At 43.5% G+C, this 25,849-nt stretch overlaps 1 protein-coding gene across 3 annotated transcripts in view; it reads left to right on the forward strand.

The window, feature by feature from the left end:
- The window catches only part of LOC120801996 (contactin-associated protein-like 5), an 82,905-nt gene that overhangs the window by 45,604 nt on the left and 11,452 nt on the right, over nt 1-25,849 (forward strand). For all 3 annotated transcript variants that reach the window (XM_040149398.1, XM_040149400.1, XM_040149399.1), the window contains exons 9-19: nt 667-810; nt 960-1,119; nt 3,753-3,859; nt 6,014-6,133; nt 9,775-9,975; nt 15,103-15,259; nt 16,221-16,348; nt 17,971-18,141; nt 19,042-19,260; nt 21,067-21,306; nt 23,216-23,443. In XM_040149398.1, the coding sequence (XP_040005332.1) occupies nt 667-810; nt 960-1,119; nt 3,753-3,859; nt 6,014-6,133; nt 9,775-9,975; nt 15,103-15,259; nt 16,221-16,348; nt 17,971-18,141; nt 19,042-19,260; nt 21,067-21,306; nt 23,216-23,443 (1,875 nt within the window). The remainder of the gene's footprint in view (nt 1-666; nt 811-959; nt 1,120-3,752; nt 3,860-6,013; nt 6,134-9,774; nt 9,976-15,102; nt 15,260-16,220; nt 16,349-17,970; nt 18,142-19,041; nt 19,261-21,066; nt 21,307-23,215; nt 23,444-25,849) is intronic.

Genomic DNA, 25,849 nt, shown 5'->3' on the forward strand with positions numbered 1-25,849 from the left:
GTACAATAATCCCATCTGAAATGTAGAATGTAGACGTATAAAATACAGTAGCTGAGTGCAGTACTTAGTTACTTTATGCCACTGGTAGTATGCACCTACAGTATTTGCTAATAATAGATAATAAACACCGAGAAGCTCACGTTAGAGTCACACTTCCTCATTTACACATTAACCTAATCTACATGATAAAATATGCAGCAAGAATTTGGTTGACAAGTGGCGGAGTGGAGGAGGGAGAGATTTTTCTTTGAGGCTCAGAGTCTTTGAGGAGGCTGGAAGCTCTTTCGACTGTCTCCAGTTTCTGCGATGCAAAAACGACTGTGCAAAAGGAGCTGTGCGTGGCGGAAACATGGGGATTTCAGGCAGGTATTGCAAAGATATCAGCCTCAAAAGTGTCAAAAGTGTATCTTTAATTAGACCAAAACGCCGGTGAAGTGAGTCATTAAAAGTCACGTCCTCCTGTGGCCACAGCTGCATGCCGCCCTGACAACACCAATGCTGGTGGCTGCCGAAAAAAAAAAAACACAGCCACTATCGCTGTATCCCATTCAGATGAAACAGAATGCAGTGGCAGAAACTCTACACAGCCTCCAGGTCCACGGCAAATAACTTTCTGCGCCACAGCCGACTGAACAGTTTTTGCGAATGTGAAATGTTCCTCTTTAGGTCACAGAGTAAGTGATGGACTGTGGCACTCTGTAAGTCTCGACACGAAGAATCTACAGATCACTTTGACTGTGGATGGTGAGCCGTGCTCCACAACTGAACTGTGGGAACAAGTGGAACCAAGAGGCAACTTTTACTTTGGAGGTTAGTGGATTTTTACAATGTGTTTGCGATATTAAGATACCTGATTTTTCTTCTCTTTAAAACGCACTGTAACAAGATGTTTCTTGAAAAGGGGGGATACTGCTTGTACAGTAAAACTAAAGGTAGCCTCATGTGTCCTTTCCGTCCAGGCTGTCCCACCATGGACTGTCAGCTCCCGACGCCGACCTTCCAGGGGTGTATGCGGCTCATATTCATCAGCAGCCAGCCAATGAATCTCAGTCATGTACAGCAAGGATTGCTGGGACATTATAACGAGCTTCAGTTTGACACGTGCAATATACGAGACAGGTAAAGTAGCCTGCATTTCTCAATCACACTTTCGTTTAATTAGAGGACAGATCTCACAGAGATCTTCCGAAAAACTTTGACATCCAAACGACAAAATCTGTCAGACACGAAAATCTGAGAAACGTTTTCCAAGTTGGCAGCAGACTTATTCATGCCCACATTGTTAATTTGTGGATGGCAATATGTTGTCTGCAGAGCAGCCCGAAAGTCACTGACATCTTGTCCCATGGAGACAAACATGCTGACAGGATCATCCAATTAAATTGCAACAGAAACTCAGTAACACCTTCTCTAGCAGAGGGCTATGCTAACAAGCTGCTCCCTACTGTCCTGTGTGGCATGCTATCCTTCATTACCCTGCACAGCTGCGGGCCCTGTGAATGGGATCGGCAGACCTATGAGCTCAGCGAATGTCTGCATGTGGCGTGGAACATTTAGAGGAATGAGACAAACATGCAAACTGCCATCTTCCCCTTGTATTTGGCCTGAGAAGAATCTCCCCTTTGTCAGATCGTTCGATGTCTGAGGATATGTAAACACAGCAGCACTGCCAGTCTGTGTATGTCAGTGGGCGAAGGGATGCACTGTAGGAAATGACAGATGACGATGGAATGAGATGGTTTTTTTCCCCATCTTTTATGTGTATGTGTTTAAGTGACTTGTTTTTTCCCCTAAAAACGCATAAAACTCATATTGATGGATGAGCGCAAAAGTGGTGTGGACATTGGGCTGAGATAGTTTATATATCATAAACAGCTCTTGGTGAATTCTTTCAGGTGGATATGAACGCAGATTTCTAACCATTCGTATCATATAAAGAAAAATCCTTAAGCCGACAGTGATCACTTTTTGGCTGCTAGGGTGGTAGAGGACCTTCCCCAACAAGCTGATGGACACAAATCCCTAAAATATTATATCTTATATAAAATTGTAATGGCCAGCATTGTAGGAACAGTTTCCCACTTAGTACCTACATAAGAGACAAGGGTTTAAACCTGCATTAATTGATTTTTCTGGCTATTTTTGGTGGGGTAGCACAACAAGGTGTAAACACAGCACTGACATACTGACAGTAATTACTTGGAGTTGTGTTATGCTCCATTATTCTCTCCTTTTTTTAGTCCAACTCCTGAGGGAAATACCCGGCTCTTTCGACATTAAATGTTCTACTTTCCGCATCAGCTACATGCTAACGTTGGTGACGGGCAGGTAGTGTACAGTGGGTTTATTAGAGTGCTTTTGCTGCTGCTGGAAACAAGGTTGTTGAGGACGGTGAGGCCTGCGCGGCAAAACGCTGCGTCATAAAACACAATCTAATGAGCAAAAGGTGGTTTTGCTCCTTCTCAGAAGGAGAGGAAAACAATATTATCTATGGAGATTTAAGAGTTAGGAAAACCTGCTGTGACAGAAATTTGTAAGCGGGTAGCATTAGCCACACTTTTCCTTGTTCTTTTTGATATATAGTTGATGCCTCTGCGCTGCAATCTTTTTATGGGGACATGATATGTGATGTGAGGCTGATGTGCTGTTTATTGCGTTGATGGTTACTGTCATTTCACTCACTGTGGCATATTAATGATCCTAGAGTATGAGAAAATTAACTTTTATCAGTGTTAATTTCCGTTTCTCTGTGTCTAATTCAATCCTGTGACTCAATTTGTGGTCAGTGTGCACTTAGGTGTGCTGGCTACTGTAATTTCATGACCTGTAAGGGCACTCGTGAACACAAGAAGAGAAAATAGCTTGATGGTAATTAAACCAATGGGTGCAACCTTATCTGTGTTGCGGCTGGCCCACTCCGCTGCAGTTAATAGGTGAGAGATGAAAGTGTATGAAATTATAGATGCACGCTCGAAAGGCTGGCAATTACGTGAAACTGGAGGAGGCCTGAGGAAAGGACTATTAATCAGAATAGTGCGGTTTAAAAAATTCTGTGAAGCGCTCATTGTGGTAAAACCCCATTAACAGGCATTCCAGTCTGAAGGTGACAGTAATGCTTTATTTTAGAAAAAAACGCAGCAATGTCTGAGCTTTTTCAAACTGAGACAAGGGCACAACATGAGACACCATCATTTCACGGTGATTTGGGATTTTTAATGCAGCTTCACAAAACATGAAAAAACAGCAAATTATTATTTCGGGTGGGTTCAAAAGCCGGTTTTCATAACAGCAGACAAAAGAATGCAGAGAACAATGAACAGGGGTCTTGCTTACCTAATAAATAAAAGATCTGCTTTCTAAACAGTAACAAAAGGAGTACCTCTACTGATACCGAATACAAATCCCTCAGAGCTTTGCGTGATCTTTTGTTTTGCTGCCAAGAAATTACTGTCATTTTCGCTGCTTCTATTAGCTTCAGCTCTTCTATGGGTCAAAGTGCTGGAAAATTGGCAAATTTTGGAGATAAAGGTGTATTAGGAGTAAACTGGAGCTGAAACAATAAACAATTAGTCAACCGACAGGAAAATTAAGCAGCATCCAGTCCAGTTTTGGACCGTTGGTCAGACAATAAAAAAACATTTCTATTGTTTTTTAATATTTATATTTCTCTGACAACTGATTAACAAAGGGAGTGATGATCAGAGTTATCCATAATGAGAGTAACAGAACTGTAAAAACACTTGTCTTTTCAGATGCCTTCCTAACCTGTGTGAACACGGAGGCCACTGCTCTCAGACGTGGAGCTCCTTCGCCTGCGACTGCTCGGGAACGGGATACTCTGGAGCGACATGTCACAACTGTGAGCAGTTGGTCCCACGTTCATTTCTTCACCTTAGGTCGAAACCTGCTATTACAGCCTCTTTACCGCCCTATTTATTCTAGGCCTACTGAGCTGTGTCATTTGGTTCAGCCCACACGTCTTCATCGGTCTCGCGCATAGCTTTCTTCGCTTCGTGCACCTTACGAGGCAAAGCCAAAACGTGCCCTGCTTCAACCCGACATGACCTAACGCTCAGCGCTGCTATTTCTCACTTTCAAGTTTTCTGAGAATCTCTTTTCTGCTATATCCTTAAATAGCTTTAGACTGACTGAATTTGCACTCACTCGAGATGTAGAAGTTTTTTGTCATTTTTTTGACATCCCCCAACATCGCCTTGATATTGGCTGTGGGGAGTGATGTTGGAAACTATGTGTGAAATTCCCCTGCCCCAGAAATCTGATTTCTTGTTTATATGCAGGCAAATGCAGTGTTCTTTGCACATCGGAGGGAACATGACAGAAAAGAACAGCTGCTGAATTAAAAATAGGCCCTTTTTTTCTACTCAACTGTCATCAGCTTCCTCGGAAACACATTTTCCAACCACATCTCAGAATTTAATATCTGAAACCTGAGTATTTCGAACTAATCACCAATCAACTGTTTGGCTGTAGTATGAGTGACACAGTTTGGACATAGTTTGGAAGGTAGTGTCTTTTTTTTGCCTTTCCAAAACAGCAAATACAAGGGCGAATGTGAAAGGAAAAATGTGTTTTTCTGTGCTAATGTAAGATGCATAATTTAGCACGTCAGGCCAATGAACTACCCACAGAACTAACCTAATCCAGCTTTTCTTCCAAAGCCAAGGAGGATTTCATACTTAAAATATTTTTGCTGGGCTACAAGCTATGTTCAGAAGAACCTCCACAATAGCAGGTGCCCTAGAGTATGTATTATTTCCCATGGAAGCCAGCCTGGACCTGTACTATACTGTAAAAGAGTTATTGGCTTTGTCCTGCTCTTTATTGGATTTTGGCAAGTACACAACATTGACCTGAATGTCAATGTTGTGTAACTCCGACTAAAACTCCGACTAAAAGTGAAACAATTTTTTTCTTTTTTTTGGGGGTGAAAATACAAACAATTAAGCGTAAATCAAAACTTGTTTGTCCCCAAATGTAACCGGTTTAATAACAGGGTTATGTTGTAATGAAATATGACTCTGAGCTTACATTTTTCATCATCACACTTATGATACTGTTACTAACTAGCTCCACACTGCAAAAGAAGAACTACTACTACTACTGTGTCTTTTTTTCCATGTCTTCTACATGGAGCCTCAGCCGGTGGGAATACTGGCTTTGTGCATTCGAACCTTTTACCCGTAGCCTTGCAGCGCGGTGTATGTCGCATCGAGAACATATGCAAGAGTTCTCGTTTTAGATCGAGTCAGCTGGAAACCTTAATAAATCCACCGGAGACAGAATTTTTATACCAAATCATGGCGCTAACATTGGTTTAATTATGCAGGTGGCTACACCTCATAAAATCTGTAAGCTACCGTTAAAATTTTAGCCAACAACAAAAACAAACAACGGTAACGGGCTAGAAATCAGAGGCCTGCTTTTGTCTTCCTCTGTCTTAAATCAAGGACCCACTGTTTCAAACATTAGTAAGAATTTTGTGAGGTAAATCTGCCACCGTTATAACTGTATATGTGCTGTGCAGGAGCCGAGGCGGCGGTCTAAACCCGTTTGGTGATTGGTCGTAGATACTTTAACGTGAAGGATTTCATGTCCTTTAATCAATGAAAGAAATTGGTTCATACATCCCATTCACGTCCGTAACTATTAGACGTACAAGGACTGGACAGTGAATACACCTCAGAACTTTACAGTAAATAAATTCTGATCAGGCATTTCAGTAGTCATTTATATAGCTGTAGTATCCAGATAGGAATCGTTGCTGTGCCGATATCTTGTCTGCATCAGAGCAAAAACTGCTAAAACGTGGCTACAGATAGAACGGCAACATATGCCACCAACAGCCAACGCTTCACTCTTTTAAAGATATGAAAACAATAAATACATAATAAATATGTGCACAGTCAGATGACTCAGCCAGGAGAAAGCTGTCGGAGCGTGGGCTGATTGGTGGAGGAATAACTGATTTCAGTCCCCACTCTGCTTCTTCCAGCTATTTACGAGTCGTCCTGTGAGGCTTACAAGCTGATTGGCAGCTCCTCGGGCTTCTACTCCATTGATCCAGATGGGAGTGGTCCCCTGGGGCCCACACAGGTATACTGCAACATGACAGGTGAGATCACTTTAGTCCACATGTTGTCACCTTTACTCTTTTCGAGTTTCACTGAGACTGGCAGGAAGTTCAGAGTCCACTCACTTAAAGATCACTCGGCATTGATCCATACCACAACAGCTGTCTGAAAGTGTACCGTCCAGTAAGCAATCATTACGGTCACTCCGAGCAGTTCCTGAGAGTTTATCTGTGGGAACTCAATATCTTTTGTAAAAGTCCATCTACTTACATTGCACCATTCAGTGTCTTAAATAGTCATTTAATCTGTTATTGGGTTATAAACTCTTATTTTCCTAAAACAGGTGGAAACAAACTTATTACGTTTATATAACATGATGTATTATGAAGTTATCATAGCGCCCTAAGCAAATAATGCACGCACCGCTTGGCTGCGTAAGCCATGAGAAGGATCTTGCCGCTTTTCAAGTTCCACTGAAATTAGCCATGCAAAGGCTACGACTTCTCAGCTTAAAAAGTGTCCTGACAAGATTACAGTTTAACAAACTTAGTCCAAAGCTCCGCTAGTGGCCTCCGGAGGCTACAGTTTTCATTAGAGCATGTGGTCATTAATGTCAAAAGGTGAAATCCCCTGGGAAACATTAACATCTGCTTAGTTCATTTCGTGGCTGACATTTTGAAGTAGTACTGGTGCTATGGAAAAGTGACCGACATGGAAATTTTTCATCCTCAGGAAAGCTTTAAGGTGTGCAATAAATTTGACAGGATTTCACCTATTCGGATGTCCCTGTGTACAATCGGTGATTATGACCTGATTGCGGTGCCAAAGTCATGGTTCTACCAAAAAACATAAGTATTCATCATGTAGTGAACAGGAATATGTGAATAAAACTGCACAGAAATGTGTCCGTTGATTTTAGGAGTACCATGTCCCGATATTTACGTGTTGATTAAGGAGAAATCATTGACCTCTTGCTAAAGGAAGAGGAAAGTTAAAGGTAAGGAGTCAATAAAACTATTAAAAAGTCAAATATCCGTACTAAACCTCATGGCAATTTGTTGAGTTCTCGGAGATGCACTGACATTCCCATCGGACTGTTAATTATCTACAGTATACAATTAGTGTAATTTGGCAATTTGGCTCTGTAATCAGTTTCATGGTACCGGTGCAGAAGCCAAGGGCTTTTGAATTTGGAAACTTGGGTCTTTCATTTTATCGCCCCATCAGACCTTCTGTCTCTGTGTAATCTTTTGAATGCAAGTACACAATGTGCTCCGTATCTGAGATGTGACATTTGACAGACAAGGAGAGGGACGCAACCTGAGCCGCAGTCCTCTTGACACATAGGACAAAACATACTCAGTTAAGTTTTGGCACTCTGGAGACAGAATTCATCAGCTAGCTGTCACAACTTCACGAAGCTACTTTGTCCTTTGCAAGGTTAATGTACCGGTGATGTCATTACAGAGGAGAGCGCTCTCATCTATTGCTGTATGGTACCAGCATTTTATGTTTTCAGTCTTCCAATCACAAATCGGAATGGTTCGGCAGCAGCGATGCCTCAACTTGACCTCAATTAAAGAATCTATTAGAGATGTAAATAACTCTAAGCCTCGCAACCTAAAGTGAATAATCACAGAGCAGAGAGGGATTTCCTCTAAGGCAAACATGAAGTCCACACAATGAAAATTGAGTGGGGATGGAAATAAGATGGAGTCCTCATCTGATTTTATCATGTAAACTGTTGACTCTTGTTTGAAAGTAAATGCATATAAAATCTGTCAGAGAGAATTGGAAACTCAAATTGAATTGTCTCAAGGTTTATCTTTGGAATGGTTAAGGTTTTTAACTTCACAGATCGGGAATAGAGAAGGGAGTAAAATTGATGCATGGGAACAGGTACGTTTATTCGTTCTTCACCGATGCAAAACTGCAAAGATTGGTGAAAATATCACCAGCAACACAGAAGGTTCAGCCAAGAACACAGAACGCCTCATTTGGGCAAATACTGATTTCTAGTAAATATGACACACAAATGAGTCAAAGAAATTACATAACCCACAACATTAAAACCAGTCCTGGATATAAAGAATACTCCATTCTTTGCCTTGGGACGCTCTCGGGTTGCTTTCGCAGTGTGTTTTTGGGTCATTATCCATCTGTACTGTGAGGCACCGTCCTGTCAGTTTTGCAGCATTTTGCTGAATGTGAGCAGATAGTAAAGCCCTGTACACTTCAGAACTCATCCTGCTACTTCTGTCAGCAGTCACATCATCAATAAACACCGGTGACTCAGTTCCATTGGCAGCAATACATGGCCATGCCATAACACTGCCCCCACCATGTTTGACAGATGATGTGGTGGCTTTGGATAATGAGCTGTACCTTTCCCTCTCCAGACTCTTCTCTTCCATCATTCTGGTACAAGTTATTCTTGGTTTCATATATCCAAAGAATCCTGTCCCAGAACTGGAAAGGCCTTTCTTAGAGGTTTTCTGGCAAAGATTAATCTAGTTTTTCTGTTCTGGAGTGTTACCATTGGTTTGCACTTTGTGGTAAACCCTCAGTATTTACATTCATGAAGGCTTCTCTTGATTAAAGACTTTGACAATGTTACTCCTACCTCCTCCAGAGTGTTCTTGACCTGGCTAGATGTTGTGAGGGAGGAGTGTTTGGCCACTGGTAAAGTTTCTGCCATCTGTTTGATAGCTTTGTTTTGTTTCTTTCAGCCTCATGACGACCTCCTTCATTTGCATCGGCACCTCTTTGGACCACATATTCAGAGTTCCCATGAACACTAACCAAATGAAAATTCAACACTGGGAATCCATTCCAGACTTTTTATCTGCTTAATTTGTCATGAAATAATGAGGGAACGGGCCACACCTGGCCCTGAAACTGATTATCGGTCAATTGTCCAATTACTTCTGAGCCTCTGAAAATGGCTGTAATTTCTAAACGGTTAAACCCTTTCATTTAAAGCTGAAAGTCTTGATGGCTTTGTTTCAAATCCATTGTGGTGGTGTACAGAGGCAAAATAACAAAAATTGTGTCACTGTGCTGTCCAAATACTTATGTACCTAACTGTATATATAAATATATGTATGTATGTATGTATGTATATATATTACATAATATATATACATTTAGCGACATTTTGCATTCAGTCTTTAAATTACATATTTGTTTTCATCTTTTAAAAGAGGGCCTTTCCATGAAAGACAGTCCAACACACTTTGCACAATGGTCCTGTCTCACCCAAATTGATACACACAAAAAACATCTTCTGTGATGGCGGCACAATGTAGCTAACACCTGAATTTAGAAATGCTGTATTTCTGTGGCCCCTGGATGTGAGTTTTAATGGTTTGATATAACAATGAATTTTGAAAAACACAAATCATGTGTTTTCCCTCCGTGACAATTGAGCGTTGGCTCTAGGAAATGCAAAAAATGTGCAGATGATGTATTAATGCGAAAAAGGTTATCGCTGATTTTCTGTCTGAGGCATGGACAGAATGCTAACTGAGTGACACGTTTTTTGCCTTTACAGATATCTGATGCTGTGGGTTTCTGCCAACAAACTGCGTTTTGTATTCAGAGTAAAATGTGTGAACTGGGCGGGTGTTTATAGTGGCTTCTTGCTAACAGATGAACTTTTTTTTTTTTTTTTTTCTTTTAGAGGAGAAGGTGTGGACAGTTGTGACCCACAACATCACAGCTCCGGTCACGGTCCTGAGCGCCTCTCCTCAGAAACCTCACGTCATGAATTTCAACTACAGCGCCTCGGCTGAACAACTGCGCGCCATCGTATCAGGGTCAGAGCAGTGCCAACAGGAAGTGGTGTACAACTGCAGGAAGTCCCGTCTCTTTAATAGAAAAGGTATTTATTTTACTCTTTATGTCAAACTCTAAGCTGAGCTGTAGTATTTACGACTCGGAAATCGCATCTTTCTTCGGTCACGACATTCGCGAAGTGGACAGCAGAAACATTGCATTCGTGCGACGAAGGAGTCTACCGGGAGTATGCACTTGCGTGTATTTGTTTTGGCCACATTAATGCATGCCAGAAGTCAGCTTGTGATGGGGAAAAGTTGTGCCTCCAACACTTTTTTTTCTTTGAAGCCTTCTCCACCTCACTGCATCGCCACACTTATTATCTAACTCTAAACGGAGGAATCTCCGTCCGTCCGTCCGTCCTTCGATCTTCTCGACAACCGCTCATCCGATCGACTTCGACCTTGCCGGGTGCATTGCTGAGGACTTAGGGCTGGAGCGGCTCATCCATGCCACCGACGTTATCGATTACATCGACGGCCCGTCACAAAGATGGCTGCGCCCGGTCAAAGCATGGATTCCAGGGAAAACAAGCTGCAGCTACAAAAACCCAACACAGGATCATCCAAAGTGTTTAGACTATTTTAGACAGAGACCTAAGCTCTGCAAATTGGAAATGGCTTATCACAGCAGTACAACTGATATGCACGGTCACTTGGAGCGAGGCTTTCTTTAAGACGCAGCGACAGCAAGGCAGCACCGTTATGTTTACTTTTTATTCCCACCCAACCACGATATGTTAGGATTATTAAAAGGGGGAACAAGTAATTTATGCACCGCTGCCGTTATGGTAATGTAAAGTTACACGCTATGTCATCTAGCGTTGTTATTCTGCCGTTGTATACTTTCTGTTTCCTTTAACGGCCATGAATGAGTGAGAAAGTGGCTTAAACTGCTGTTACTGACTGTCGTTACGGTCAGCAAATCGCTTCAAATATATTCCCTGCTGATGCAAAAATGCATTTGCCAGTGATTTTCTTCACTGCATTTTACTCCAGTGATGAAATAAATCCCCATCAGACCCATTTTAAGTTTTAAGTCGAGTTACTGATTCAAATACCGATTCTCCAGTTCAGGGAAAGGGTTGCTATGATACACAGTGATTGAATTAATCTACACTCACTCGCCAATTTATTAGGTACACTAATATAAAAACCAATGCTGTATAATACAGCAGCCTTGCAATAAATCTTCCCTTCATGAGGATAATAATGTGCAGTTTTTTTATTGAGTCTGTTGAAGAGGATGCTGACTTATTTTTATGGTCATTTTGGAGGCAGCTATTTGGGGTGCTGTTGAACTCTGCTGGGTTATACCGACAGGTGTTCCTAATATTTTTCCCCTCCCATTTATATGAATCAAGGTAGACAAAATATTAGGAACACCTCTCGGTTATAACCCAGTACGGTTCAACAACACCACCACCACCACAGCATCCACCGCGGGGTCCAGCCGCCCCGGCCCTTAACCGACTGTTGTTTAGTCCTTTCTCTTTTTATGTTTCTGGGGAACAGCTCATCCAAAAACCTGCACAGTCGACACTGCACTTGCACCTTGGGTCCTGAGCAAAACACAGGTGAAGTTCGGAGTCGGTCGGATGAGCGTTTGTCTGGCAGCACCGCTTGTCTGGCTCCGTCGGTTGACAGAGATTTCTCCATCTATTGGTACGATATCATAACACGGCGGCGGCGTGGGAATGGGCTGATGATGATCAGATGACTGAGTAAAATATGGAACTATTAATGAGATAACAAGCAGGTGCTGACCGGGCACTGCACTAGTTCGTTCAAATGAACGAGGGGGGGGTTCGTTTTCTTCACGTGGCCTTAGTGTGGAGGTTGTGTGAGTTTACGGTTCGTTACTTTGCCGCATCAGAGCAGTGTTCATTGTTACTCTGTGATTTGGATGTCAGGCGGTTTGCGTTTTGTCAAATAGGGAGCTGCTTCCCCTTTCGGTGCCCTCCCTCCCGCCTCGCTCTCCTTGTTCCTTTTTTTTCAGAAAATAACTGGAAAGGCGGTTCGCAGTCTCTTTCTCTGCGCATTCGTCTTGAACTGCTCTGGCACCTATGCTGTCCCAAACATCCAAACATTAGCTCTTAAATCATGAAACATTCATGATGTCCCAGTTTCCGCTATTCCCTGGGTGCCATGTGTGTGTAAACAAACAAGTTCATTATCACACCAGACTTCAAAGAGAGACAGAAAACAAGCTTTTATACAAGCTTTTATTTCATAGCTGCATGAGCACTTTCAGGAAACAGACTGACTTTTTTTCCGTGGTTACCTTTGTTGTCTGAGAACAGACATCTCCTGTGGAAAAGGGTCAAATGTGTCTTTGAACATCACTGTGAACATCACGGCATATTCGAATTAATTATTGGACAAAATTGCACTTATCATGCTAATTTACAGGAGGGGTAAAAAAAAACAAAACAGCAGCAGCAGCAGCTGTTCAAAGCAGCCTACTCAGGCCTTGCAGACGCAAGTATGTGCCAAGAATGGCTGAAATCAGTCTCCGCTGTTAAAACACAGCTTAAAACACAGATGTTCAGTCACTTAATGTCCTTGTAACGGTGTTCAACTGACATTTGATTTGCGTTGTTAAACACTTGTTTGTGTTTTTTCCTTATTTAATAGCCATAATGAATTAAGTTTGCTCATGGATAACTCTGTGGCTTTTAACATTAAAGTGAAGTAACAAATGTTCACAACAGCAATTTAATGACTGCTCCACATGGCGTCCTATTCTTCAGCCTCGCTTGTTATTTTCACATTTCTATTTCGATCCAGCAGCACGTTTGTTTAGGCATTTGTTTCCGGTGTCCACACGAATCCTGCCGTTTCCGTGTGAAGCCCTTGACGCTGCGCGAGGCGACCCGGCATTTCGACCGCCGTCATTAAAACCCACAACGCACTCATCATTATCCGCCTGACGGGTCCGACGCGGCCGCGGTTTTATACAACGTGACGCCGACGGAAGGAGGGGGCCCTTTTTGACGCGCATGTTTGACTAAAGTCCTTCGCTAGAGATGGGCCGCAGCAGAAGAAGGATGATGTTGGCCTATCCAACCAGTAGCTGTTGAGATGTATCTTGTCTAAAAAAAAAGAAAAATGTTCCCATGGAGTTTAAATGCCCTTACTGTAAATCACGTTGGACAAACTGCTACTTTTAGTTTTTGCCGGCATTTCAAATTCGGACTCTCTGGGTATTCCTCCAGCGCCGCCCCTGCCGCTTGTTCCCCAACTCTTTTGAACCGTGGCTGCTCACGGGGCTTTGTGCAGCGGTTATAAGATAAAATAAAAGGCGGGAGTGGGATGCATTTGCTTTCTTGCCGTGAATAAGTCCTGTCAATATCCAGCCAATTTGAGGGAGAGAGTGAGACTGACCTCTCCTTCAGGAAGTATTGATTGTTGCCTTTTCTTATTTGTGTACCTGTTCAGTGTCTGAATAGCAGTTTAAAACAGGCAGCAGAATAGACGGGAAGTGGTGTGTCTGCAGTGGGTGCAAGGACAGGGACAGAGGGTAAAGACAATAAAGCGTGTATTATTTTCAGCCTTTGTAATGCAAATGCCGGCTTGCTGGCCAGGGTTGTTCTCGCCCATATTTCTCCCCTCCTGCGCGTGCTCCACTATGGCACACAAGCAACTTTTTATCTTTTCAATTTCGATCCGACTGTGGCATTAAACTGTTGTTCAGACTGACGAACTGACGGCAACTCGCATTGTTCGCTGTCCCAGCCCCCGTTCTGTGACTTAGACTAATATGGCGGACGTATCCATACATAAAAGCCCTGCCTAATGCCGCAGAAATGTATGGGTAGGGAGAAAGCAGCATAGCATGTGACACCTGATTATATATTCTGACACTTAGCTTAATGGGCTTTTCCTTGCTCGCTGGCCTCATCTCTAATGCAGGGTCACGTTGTGTGACAGATGACTGAAGCTGGACCACTTAACCTCACAGTGGAGGTAATGAATTGTGCCTTTACGGCTTCGCCGTAGCCTCATTGACGCTCACGGAAATGTTATCACGAAATGCGAGCAGAGAATCAAAACAAATCCATTTTATGCAATGAGGAAAAGAGCCCATTTGGTCGAAGTTCAAAGTGCATAATTCATGAGGGAATAGGTCCACTTAAAAGATTGATCAGAAATTAACTGTTTGGACTTGAAAACTCCGTAACCGGATCTTTTCTGTGAATAATTATGGCGCCGCACCGGCGGCAGCCGTGGCCGGAGGCATACCGTTTTTTCTTCGGGGTTGACATATTGCAGTTTCGTGAACGCGACATCTCAGAAACACTGAGAGGGAATTTCTTCTAATTTGACACAAACGTTCGCTTGGACTCAAGGGACGAACTCGTTAGGTTTTGGAGGTCGAACGTCACGAAGCATGTTTTTGTCCACAACTCAGGGATTCATTCACTAGTTTTGACAAAATACACGTAATACCTTTGATTCCATTCCTTCAAAGTCTTCACTACATACTGTATGTTATGAGTCTGGACAGAAGTGCATGTAAACTGCGACTTGACTGGTTGCCGATAATTGTAGTTTTTTTGTTGTTTTCAATTGTTCACTCTTTTTTCTCTCCTTTTCCTTGACTTTCTGTACCTTATTCTATTTATTCATATTTGACGTAAAGTGTTTGAGTTTGGCGAAAGGTCTTTCTGTGAGCCTTCATCTTCGAGCACAGGCTTTTCTTTCTACATGTCTATTCATAGCTGTCCTTGTATGTGAGAGTATCTCCGTTTAACTATTTTTTTTGTGTATTGCTGTATTTTTACGGGAAAAATTTTACCGATATTAATGTTTTTTGTCTTTCCCACTGCTCTCTTGAATAATACTTGATCTGTTGACTTATATGTCTTTATTTACTCTTATTTTCTTTATTTTTCTTTACTTACCTATTTCCCGTTTTATTTGCTCATGTCTCATATTATGCAAGCTTCTTGGGCACAGCTGCTTCTAACAGAGCAGGATTTCCGAATGTCTTATCGATAAATCTTTTTGTATATGATTTCTGGTTTGGTGTATTTGTTTGTACGTATATAATATTTTACGAAGCAAAACAATGCAATGCAAACTCCAAATACAAAACCTGACCTTGCCCTACTTGAGCTGGAGCTCTGCCACTGTGGCGACTGACTGTGGGGACCGGTGTGTTGTTGCAGACGGCAGCCCACTGTCCTGGTGGCTGGACCGCGAAGGAGAGAGGAGGAGCTACTGGGGAGGCTTCCTGCCTGGGGTCCAGCAGTGCTCCTGCAGCCTGGAGGAGAACTGCGTGGACATGAACTACTTCTGCAACTGTGACGCTGATACAGATGCATGGTACATAAAGCAGACACACGACACTTGGCATTTCTAGTCAAGATTCCCATTTATATGATTGAGAGTAGGATAAATAACAAGCGCCTCTCTGTACACCGATCGTCAACAATGTATATATATTATATGTCTGTGTGTACAAACACCACAAACTACATCCTCGCTAAAACAGTTTCAACATAAACTGAAAATTATAACCCTCATGAAGGGAGGATTTATTTCACTGCATTACTGTACTGTAATAGACTGGCAACCGAGTCTCTATGTAACCCACACTTATGGGATGCGCGTCCTGATATCGATACGGGGTCCCAAATATGATTTAACAAACATTAAAATGAAAAGAAAAAGGGGACAACTAATGAATACTAGACCACAAAAAAAAAAAAAGAAAAAAGATGAGCGAGCTCTCAAAACCGCTCTGTGGTTTAGCCGTGAACTACCACCCTGAGATAATCCACAGAGAACCCAGACCTGGTTCAGTGTTTTTCTACTGCACCTATCCACATCTACAGAATGCATTTCCTGAAAATGAATTAAATCTATACTCCAATATGTCATTTACTCACTCCAGTTTTTTGAGCTCATTATCCGTGGCATCGCATGTGTGCGAGCAGTATCACATACCAGTGTTTGCTCCAAAGCGATTAATTACGGCAGATTCATAATATTACAATTATGATCCAACTAATCATAACTTCTAAGCACTGAATGAAGAAACAAAGGCACGTCTTTGCATTCTGTTTGTTAATCCACTCCAAAGCTTCTCTGGATGCAGCTCAGTTTGTATATATCCAGAGGCAGTTGTCTGCATTGTGATAGATTTCTCCCATTTTAATGTGTTTACTCTGCACTCTGTGCTAATGCAGAAGACTGGATGATTTTATCTAGACCCCCATAAAGTCATCCAGCCCTCGAGGGCTCTGTGTTCCTAGTTAATTGTTTCTTTTTTTGTCTGTCACAGGGCTAATGACACAGGAATCCTCTCCTATAAAGACCACCTACCAGTCAGCCAGATAGTCATTGGAGACGCCAACAGAACGGGCTCGCAAGCCATTTACCGCATTGGCCCTCTGCGTTGTTATGGAGACAGTAGGTGATCACCTCAGTGCTGGAGCTAGTGTTGCAGATGGAGGCTTAGTGCCGATCAGAGGCAAACCATGATTAGACGAGGTCTTTATGCCTCGTGCTCTGGTGTTTACACACTGCCTGTGCAGAATGCAACCACTAGAAATCTGCTAAACCTACCAGTGGGTCTGTATTTACAAACTCATGGAGGGGGGTTGGCCGGATGTCAGTTCTGGAACATGAAAGAGATCGTAGATATTTACTGCTTCATGTCCCACAGTGAGCTGTGAACACGGGGCAGGGAATTTTTAGTAGCTCATCCGTAGTCAAATGTAGTTCAAACCCCGTGGTTTTATATTAAATTAAAGTGGAGATACCAAAAGTTTCCTAAAGACATCAAGTAAGTCAGGCTGAATAACGGATAATATGCACAAAACGTGTGTAGAAGACATCACCAATATTTCCAGAAACGATGTACCTGGGATGTGAGATATTTGAGTTTTATTTGGTCGGGCCACTAAACATTTTTTACATATTATGAGACATTATCATCCTAATCTGGACTGGTTTTATAATCAATGTATGAAGATCCACCGTAAATGAAAAAATAACTGGAGCAGATGTCAACTAGAGTGGCCCTCAGTGGAACGCATACTTCCGCCAAGACCAAAAAAAGTGGGAAAAAAAAGGAATCATTGCTGTAACCGCCCCTTTAACTGGATCTGCACTAACATGTAACAGGTTACGGGTCCCTCCCACAACAAGTTTGGGACAAATGGCTTAAGTCGTTTTTGTGTAATCCTGCTGAAAGAGAAGCAAACAAACAAACAAACACAGACACGGGTGAGAAAATAACCTTCTTGGCAGAAGAAGAAGAATATTTTGCCTGGCAAAATATTTCCGACGGCAGAAGTAGCATAGGTAATGTGCATATCTAGTAACGCCACAGAACTATAGACAATATTATTACCTTGAAACAGTCCTTGGTTCCTTTTTAATAAGAAGTTTTCAGACTTTTTTTTTTTTTTAGAGAAACAGATATACTTTTATGGTAATTTATATTTTTTATATCATCATAACCCTGGTTTCACATTATCCCGCAGCAATGAGCTGTCCAAACAAAAGCTATTGAATCTCTCTGTGCGCTCCAATACAAGAGCTCGTTGCGAAGCTGGCTCCTGGTAGAAATCATCATGTGAGATACCGTGTCTTGTCTCGCCACCAAAAGAGCAGCGGCGGCTGCTGGTTCATGTACGAGAAATCATCTGTTTCGACGCTTTCCCGACAGTGGCCTTCCTGCGGTTCCATGTATGGTGGCTGTGCTCCGGTAGGAAGGGAAAGTCTCGGCCTCCTCCTCGCTGGCGTGTGCAAAGTGTGCGGAGGTTGACGTCAGAAATCGCGGCGTGCTTCCTGTTTGCTTCCTACCCCAGAATGCAACACTGGAAATATTGGTGACGGATCTGATGTCTCGCTTCACTAAATACCTCCTTTCCTGTATTTCATTGCTGCGGATGTGAGTGAGGGGGAAAAAACGAGACATTTTAGACAAACGAGACTCACCCCATTTGCTACACCTGCTCTCTCCTACCTCCATTCCTTCTACTTTCCTTTTACAACTCCCCCCTTTCTTTATCTCTTTCTTTCAGAGTCTATATGGAATGCAGCCTCTTTCTACCAGGAGTTATCGTACCTCTACTTCCCCACCCTGCAGGCAGAGCTCGCCTCCGATATCTCCTTCTACTTCAAGACCAGTGCTCCTTCAGGAGTGTTTCTCGAGAACCTGGGCCTCAAAGCCTTCATCCGAGTGGAGCTCAGCTGTGAGTGGACGTTCGGACCGGAATAAGAGACGTGCAGTGGGCACACAGTGCAGGACGAGGGCATGCAAAGAGCCCGCATGAAAACGCCACCGTGCAGAACAACGGCTTCAAAGCCGTCTTTGATATTTCCGGCTTTTTCTCAGGTGGAAATGTTAGCTGTACTGTAGCTGACATTTAAATTTCCCACAGAAAGCAGGCTGTCAGGTCTGCACAGCTTGATGTAATCCTAATGACACAGTCACCGGCAATGTCAAGCTGTCACGGGAGACGTTATATCCCACCCGGTGAAGCTGAAATCCTTAATGCACACACCAGATGGATAAAGAGGCAGGACGTAATCAAAATACCTTGTTACTATTTTAGAAAAATCAGATAAAAAGCTGCAAATAAGATTTATTTAGATTTTTTTTTTAAATAACCGAACCAGTAAGGGATCGCGTTGTAATCCTTTGGTTTTTTGGGATTGCATGAAAGAATTCAGGGACATGAACCTGTGCTTACCCCACAGCACATTCGGTTAGCTCCGACAGGAGTGGCAGTTAAAGCAGCACCGGTTGAGTTTATGTGTCGCAGGTGTTAAAAAGATGTGAAATTGTTGATTACAGTGTGTTTTGTCCACCAAACCTCCGGGAGGAGGTCTCCGGATATTTGTAGCCATTATGTATTGCTGCTGCATCAGAGGCATTGTGAAATATTGACAAGCTGTCAGCCGAGCCCCCTCATAAATCTATTCAGGTCATCAAGTTTTCCCAGCAGCATTGTACCACATTGCATCAGAAAAGGAGGACAGAGAAGAACATAAAAAATTCTAATATCACATTCAGTCTGCCTGTCTGTTGTGTGTGTGTGTGTGTGTGTGTGTGTGCGTGCGTGCCTGTGTCCGTGCGTGTACCCCCCCAGCTCCCTCAGTGGTGACTTTCTCCTTTGATGTGGGAAACGGTCCGGCGGTCCTGTCCGTGAAGTCCCACCTCCCCCTGAATGACAGACAGTGGCACTACGTGAGGGCGGAGCGCAACGCCAGGGAGGCCTCCCTGCAGGTCGACCAGCTTCCCCTCCGCTTCCTGGACGCTCCGGCTGATGGACACCTCCGCCTGCGGCTCAGCAGCCAGCTATTCATAGGTAGGCTCCTCATCGGGCACAGTGTACCACCACCAGAAACAAGGCTTTAATTAAAGCTGCATTAATTGTTTGTTTTGGGGTTTTTTTTAGGTTGTTTGTTTAGTTTTTTTTTTTTCCCTCCTCATTTCTGCGGGGCTGTGCAGCAAGCTGTAAACACAACACTGACATAGTGTTGCCAAACAGTTGCCTATTTACACATGTAGTAGATGCAGAGCAACATTAGCATTCATTCCCAGTCATGTTTCTGGTCCCCCTGATGAATTAAAGTCCAAAATTCAGCTATTTTGGGAGCCCCCGTTGCTGAAAGTAAAAGCCCCATTCATTTTCTCACAGACAATGTTATGTCGCTCACAGTTAGAGCGCTTCGACAGATTAGATCGGCACGAAACTCTCCCCATTAAATCATCAGACCAGTTGATTAACAACTGCATTAAGAAATATCTGCCTCTTTGATGTAAAAAAAAAAAAAAAAAAACATGTAAATCAAGGTAAATGGTGTGGAAATGGTTCTCCGTGCCTACACATGGGTATTGTAGTATTAAGAGCCGTCCACTAAGACAGAAAGACAGACAAAACACGATTCCTCGGAAATGCAGGTGAAATAATTCAAACCAGTGGCCATAACATTAAACCTATAGGATTGTCACATCACCCAGGAGAGTCCTTAGCTTCCATGTTAAGTAACATCAAGGATATCGTTAAAGCGATGATTGAACTGGGGACACAAAATGGGAAAAGCACTTCCAGAACCAGCGGCTCCCCCCACCTCTGCAGGCTGCTGTAATCGAGTGCTCGCGCTCTCCAGGTCGCCCCGTTGAAGCGATTCTTTTAAGGAAGTGGCGGACCGAGTCCACGGTGCTCGTTTTGTGGCGAAATTCACTCTGAGGTACAGCGGAAGCTGACGTGAGGCCCCAGCTGTCGGTTCACGCGTGCGAACTTTCCCCTCTTGTGTCCCGCTTGTGTGCGAGGGACACAACCAGGGACGAAGACGCCCGATTGGGACGTCGAGTTCAGACCGCTGAAGTCTCATAATAGCATTATAGCTGTACTGATGCATTTTTAACGAAGAACATGGTCACACTGAAAAGGTCTCTCTTCATCGGCCAGCGTGGGGAGGAGAAATGATTACAGCTAACAATAACTCTTTAAATGTCCCATGACTGTTGCATTAATATAGACTTGAAAATGTGAGCACCTATCCTATAAACTGCTGTGCAGAGATCATTTATTTTATTGTTTTTCTTCCATTCACTCTCTGGTCAAGGACTGTGGCTGCTCTCTTTCCCCTGTCACATTTCTCCAGCAGCCTTTCCCCTCTGACATTTTAATGTGAGCCCTTACCGATATGCCAACCCCCCCTTTGGAAGAGACAGAGATACCAGAAAAAAAGCGGGGAGACTTTGCGTATGAAAGGAGATTATACCCGCTTCTTTTTTCCTTTTTTTTGTCAGATAAGTTATAGGCGTAACGGTGCGACACCTTTTCCATCCAAATTCTCCCACCCCTGTGAAACGTACTGTATACAAGGAGCTGTCACAAAGTCCCAAACATTTGTTTTCCATGCGCATCTCACGGTGACGTTTTTTGGCAGCTCGCCTAATGCATTACATTGAATAGTTAGTCTTAATGAAGTGTCACGTGCTTAAGTGCCTACAGAGTCGCCCTAGATGCACACTGGAATTAAGTAAATGCCTGTCGTAAATCCTCATCAGCCTTAAAGGGAACCATGATTATAAAGCTATAATAGTTGCTTCTTAGCGCAGCCAGCGAGCATGAGATGTGGCTAACGCCCGTCCTCTTCCCAAGGGGGGACGGCGTCCCAGCAGAGAGGCTTCCTGGGCTGCATCAGGACTCTGACCATCAACGGCATCAGCTTGGACCTGGAGGAGCGCGCCAGGATGACGCCGGGGGTGAGCTCCGGTTGTCCCGGCTACTGCAGCGGCTCCAGCAGCCTTTGCCACAACAGAGGGAGGTGCGTCGAGAAGAGCAACGGCTACATCTGCGACTGCTCCCAGTCTGCCTACGGAGGAACCACCTGTAACCAAGGTGAGTCCTGGCCAGCTTGCTTAAACAAAAGCTGCGCGCGTTGTTTCATTCCTTAATTAGATTAATGTTGATTATAACAAACAAAAAATCGATCGTTGCCAAGGTTATTCCATTACAGCGCACCAATAAAAATGCGGGTAATGCAAGGGACAATTAATACTTGTCCTGACCACAGGCTCGGAGAACATTTGAAATGCATTAGACCAAATTATCTCCTGCAATATGGGAGCACAGAACAGAACACAGACAGCAACGCTGAATCCCACCAGCACCCAGCGCCGAGACAAGAGCAGAAGGCTGAGCTACCAGCAATGTAGATACAGTAGGGAGAGACAGTCTGAAGACGCATTCTGAAGGACAGGAGATGCAAATCCGGGCTGCCAACGTGGCTAACCCCGCTGCACTATTGGCGCACGTTCCGGGATGCAGCGAATCCGAACTTCAGTTCAAAGATATTTCCGGTTTAAAACAACTTGGATCCGTCCACAGAGTCACCGTAGGTTGCGGGTGACGGAGTCGCCCTTTGCTCCACGTCTCTCTGGGAGCGAAAGGTCACGAAACCTCTCAGACGAATGCTCGCAGTTGTGCGGTCGTATGGTGGCAGATTTTCAAAGCTCCGTGTCGCCGAAGTTTTGACATGGTGCTGAAAGTGCTCCACATTCAAAGCAATTACATGAACAACGAATGTTGCATCCTGAAAGACAAAAACTGCCTGGGATAAATAGGCTGTTTTATCCCGTGTTTCTGCGTGTACGTGTTTTTATTTTGGTTTGAATCTGTGTGCTTTTGTCTGTAAAAGTGGAAAAAGTGCATTATTCGTAGGCTGTTGACGGAATTGAAGCAAACCAAGGGTACAGTCTTCAAGCCCAGCGCTTGTGTTGAACCGAGCCACCCAGCGATGATACGCAGCTGAGCAGCAGAGATCATCTGCTTCGGTGGATGTGCTAGCATCTACTACCGAGGCACTCTCGTTGTGAATGTGTCGCTGCGGCAGCGTGAGGCGAGACAGCGGTGCCATGGCGTCTCGGTATATAGGCATATGCTGTGGCTTCCATCCCTTCGGCTCTCCGTTAACCCCAGGAAATACGGGTTTTAATCTGAAAGTTTAAAAAAAAAAGAACAATCATTTTCTCCCATCAAAACTCAGATGACCAGGTTGCTTGTGAAGGGAGTTTGAAGTCTCAGCGCCTGTTGAGGTACCAGAGGTGAATCGCTGCCGTGTTCGAGTCGAGCCCTCATCGTCGTCTCCTTGTGGGGATGCGTCTCTCACTAGCTAGTGACTGACCTCAGTGTCATTGTGTTCAGAGTTGGTTTTTTTTGTTTTGTTTTGTTTAATCATGGGCTTTGGTGTGTTTGTAGTATCGTGCGTTCACATCACGATTTAACTTGCCACTAGTGTTTTAAATATACCCAGTTATTTCACACCCCTGCACTACGTGGCTACGTAACAACAGCCAGGGGGATGGAGTTTATCCGCAGGAAAGCGCTGCTTCCCGGGCTTGGTGACTGTTTTATGACGGTGCGATCGGGGGGGGACGTAAGGCTTCCTTTTAAGGAGGGACACTAGTGAGTGTCTCTGGCTACTTTTTTTGTAAATCCACCTGAGTCCTTGCGGGTCTGCAAATATGCTCCGCTACATCGCCGACGAAAGACATTGATTTGGCCAGATTTCCATCAAACCTAGTGGTTTTGTTCAATGTTAATATCAAAACTACAAACAAACTACATTTCTAAGCCCCATATTGATAACGTTATGTGGACTGTTCTATTATTTTCATATAAAGAGGTGTAATTAAAATGGCATCCTCCAAGGGCCGTGAGCTGGGTTTTAGTTGTTGTTTTTTTTTAAATCCTGTTTCAAAAAGAGTTTTAACAGAGCTTCCTGCACTGAAACCTTTTTCCTCTGCAGAGGTGTCAGTGTCCTTTGACAGAGAGTCCTCGGTGACCTACACCTTCCAGGAGCCCTTCTCAGTGATGCAGAACAGGAGCTCACAGGCCACCAGCGTTTCCACAGAGAGCAGCAGCAGGGCCAGAGAGGACGTCGCCTTCAGCTTCGTGACCTCCCAGAGGCCGGCCATGCTGTTGACTGTCAGCACCTTCAGCCATCAGTACATCGCTGTCATCCTGGCCAAAAACGGTACATACAGATTTTCCATTTATGCCTGTATCTCAAAGAATAAAGACTCCAGTGCACGGTAAAGTGATTGTAGACTTCTTTGAATGTGATCTCCAGCCTTCATCACAGAGCTGGAAAAAAACGGCAACTTAGCCTAAATCAGCAACAGCACTGTTAGCAAATGCATCTCCCGCCGAATTACATCCACAGAAGCAACGCTGCTAAACAGTTCCAGAACGAACAGGTCCTGTCATATGTTTATATTCTGATTTCCTACGAAATCATCAGTTCTCTAGCCACAGGCCTTTGAAACCATCTCACGTTCAGCCAGATGAAACGCCGTGCAGAGATGGAGACACACTCTTTGACATATGAGGCTCTCAATGTTGCCCTCAGGTCTTCAGTCCTCAGTTGAAATGACAGTGATGTGATTCAACATGATGACTGTGAGGTCAAAATGTGGCTTTATTTTGAAGGTTGTTATCCGGTTGCATGGGGTGAGCAGTCATGAAATCTTTTTTTACATTTTTTTTTTCAGTAACTAAAACCAGAGGTCAATGAGGCTCAGTGATTTTGAATTATATTTCTTTAGTTTTGTCTTGATTGGAATCCGTGCAAATTTTTCACGTTGAATTCAACTTTGGTGGACTTTGACCTGCAAAGTTGCGCTGTTGATCAGATGTTTTGCACAGTGGATCAATTTCCCTGTGCCAATTTCTGTCGTGACCGGGGCTTAAAGACACGGTCCCACCTGTGGTTTGGTTCCCCTGGTTTCAAACCAAAGAAAAAAACTCAATATCGTCTCATATTGTATCTTATATCGTTGCCTTTTAGTTCTTTTTCATGCCGGCCCCACTGACTTACTAAAAACAAACCACGAGGTAAAAGTGAAACCACACCAACAGTCATGTAACTCACTCAGTTTTGTCGGACAGCTGTGGTGATTATCGTCCTGCATCGGCAGCACCTACATATTATCTGTATGTTAGACGGGTAGAAACGGTCCCTGCACTCACAGTCTGACAGGGTTACCAAATAATCTTACAATATTACACAGGAGATTGCTTCCTTGACAGTGGGTTGGCCCACTTTGAAATGAGATACACCAGAGTTCAATTGGAAGCGGGGACGGATCATCCTGTTTAGGCAGAAAAATTGAATCCACTTAAATTAGATCCAATCATAAACCCGATGCACTCCAGTTACCATAGTAGTGTTTTGTTTTGTTTTTTTTAATCCCCGATTGCTAGGACGTGTGCAGATATGATACGCCCTTCAAACAGTCTGCAAATATGGGTGCCTCGGGGGGTCTGGACTGCCACCTCAAAATCCTGAGCACATTTTTTTTATATATATATATATATATATATATATATATATATTTTCTCTATTTTTCAGGTTTATTTGCATGTTATAATGTTCACAGGTGAGGATCAGAACAGAAAATGAAGTTTACAGTGAGCAGGCAGCTAATGTACGCCACAGCTAGCAATAATTTAACAGTGGAGCGGCCCCCACACCTTTGTGCAAAATGAAAATGGGCTAATGAACAGATTTAACCTCTGCAGTTCTTTCCACCTATGGGTTTGTAAAGCACTTAGAAAAACCATGACCTGCATGACTGAGACTCTTCACAGACAGTTCTCGTCCTCCACCGCATCTTTGAAAAGACTCTCTCTTCATTGGAAGTCTTACAGAGCAATGAACTTCAGTCAGCCCTTATGCTAAAAAAAAGTTCTCATTTGTCTGAGGGAAAACGTTTGACAGTCCTCATGTCAGCAAACCAGACGGTAAAAGAATAACAACAAAAAGACCCGATTGTGCTCGGACTAAACTGTCTCGCTTAAAGTCTGGGGACATTTTCAGAGGAGGCCCTCACGTGTCCAACACTTGTTTCGGGGCATTTCCTGCCCTCAAAGCAAGAAAGGCCCCAAAGCTTTGAGCCGAGAGCCGGCCCCTCAGCTGTAGCAAAAATTTAGGGCATCGTATTGAGTGACACCTGTGTGCAGTTGTTAGCCAGAGTCAGGATCTATTTCACCTTTTTGTGTTAAATCTGGACGCCCATGTTCCGCAGGTCTCTGTAAACACTGAAGGGCAGAGAAGACACTTCATCCACACTGACCTTCATCTATAGAAGCACTTGCAGGATTTGAAATGAATCACAACACAAAGCTCTTCACCTACAGACTGGGAATTATAATATTGACCCAGCTCCACTTGACAAAGCAGAGCTCTCTGAATCTTTGATCTGGCGGCAACTGTGCGTGTGTGTGTGTGTGTGTGTGTGTGTGTGGGAGAAACAGTGGGCACATATTGACATATTCAGTGTGGGAGTGAAGAGCTAGGAGATAAATATTTGTATATCAAAAGGCAATTGAAGAAGTTTAGATATAGCGATCCATTTATAAACAGGCAGCGACAGCATTT

This window comes from Xiphias gladius, chromosome 16 (assembly GCF_016859285.1).
Source record: "Xiphias gladius isolate SHS-SW01 ecotype Sanya breed wild chromosome 16, ASM1685928v1, whole genome shotgun sequence".
In the NCBI taxonomy this organism is placed as follows: domain Eukaryota; kingdom Metazoa; phylum Chordata; class Actinopteri; order Istiophoriformes; family Xiphiidae; genus Xiphias; species Xiphias gladius.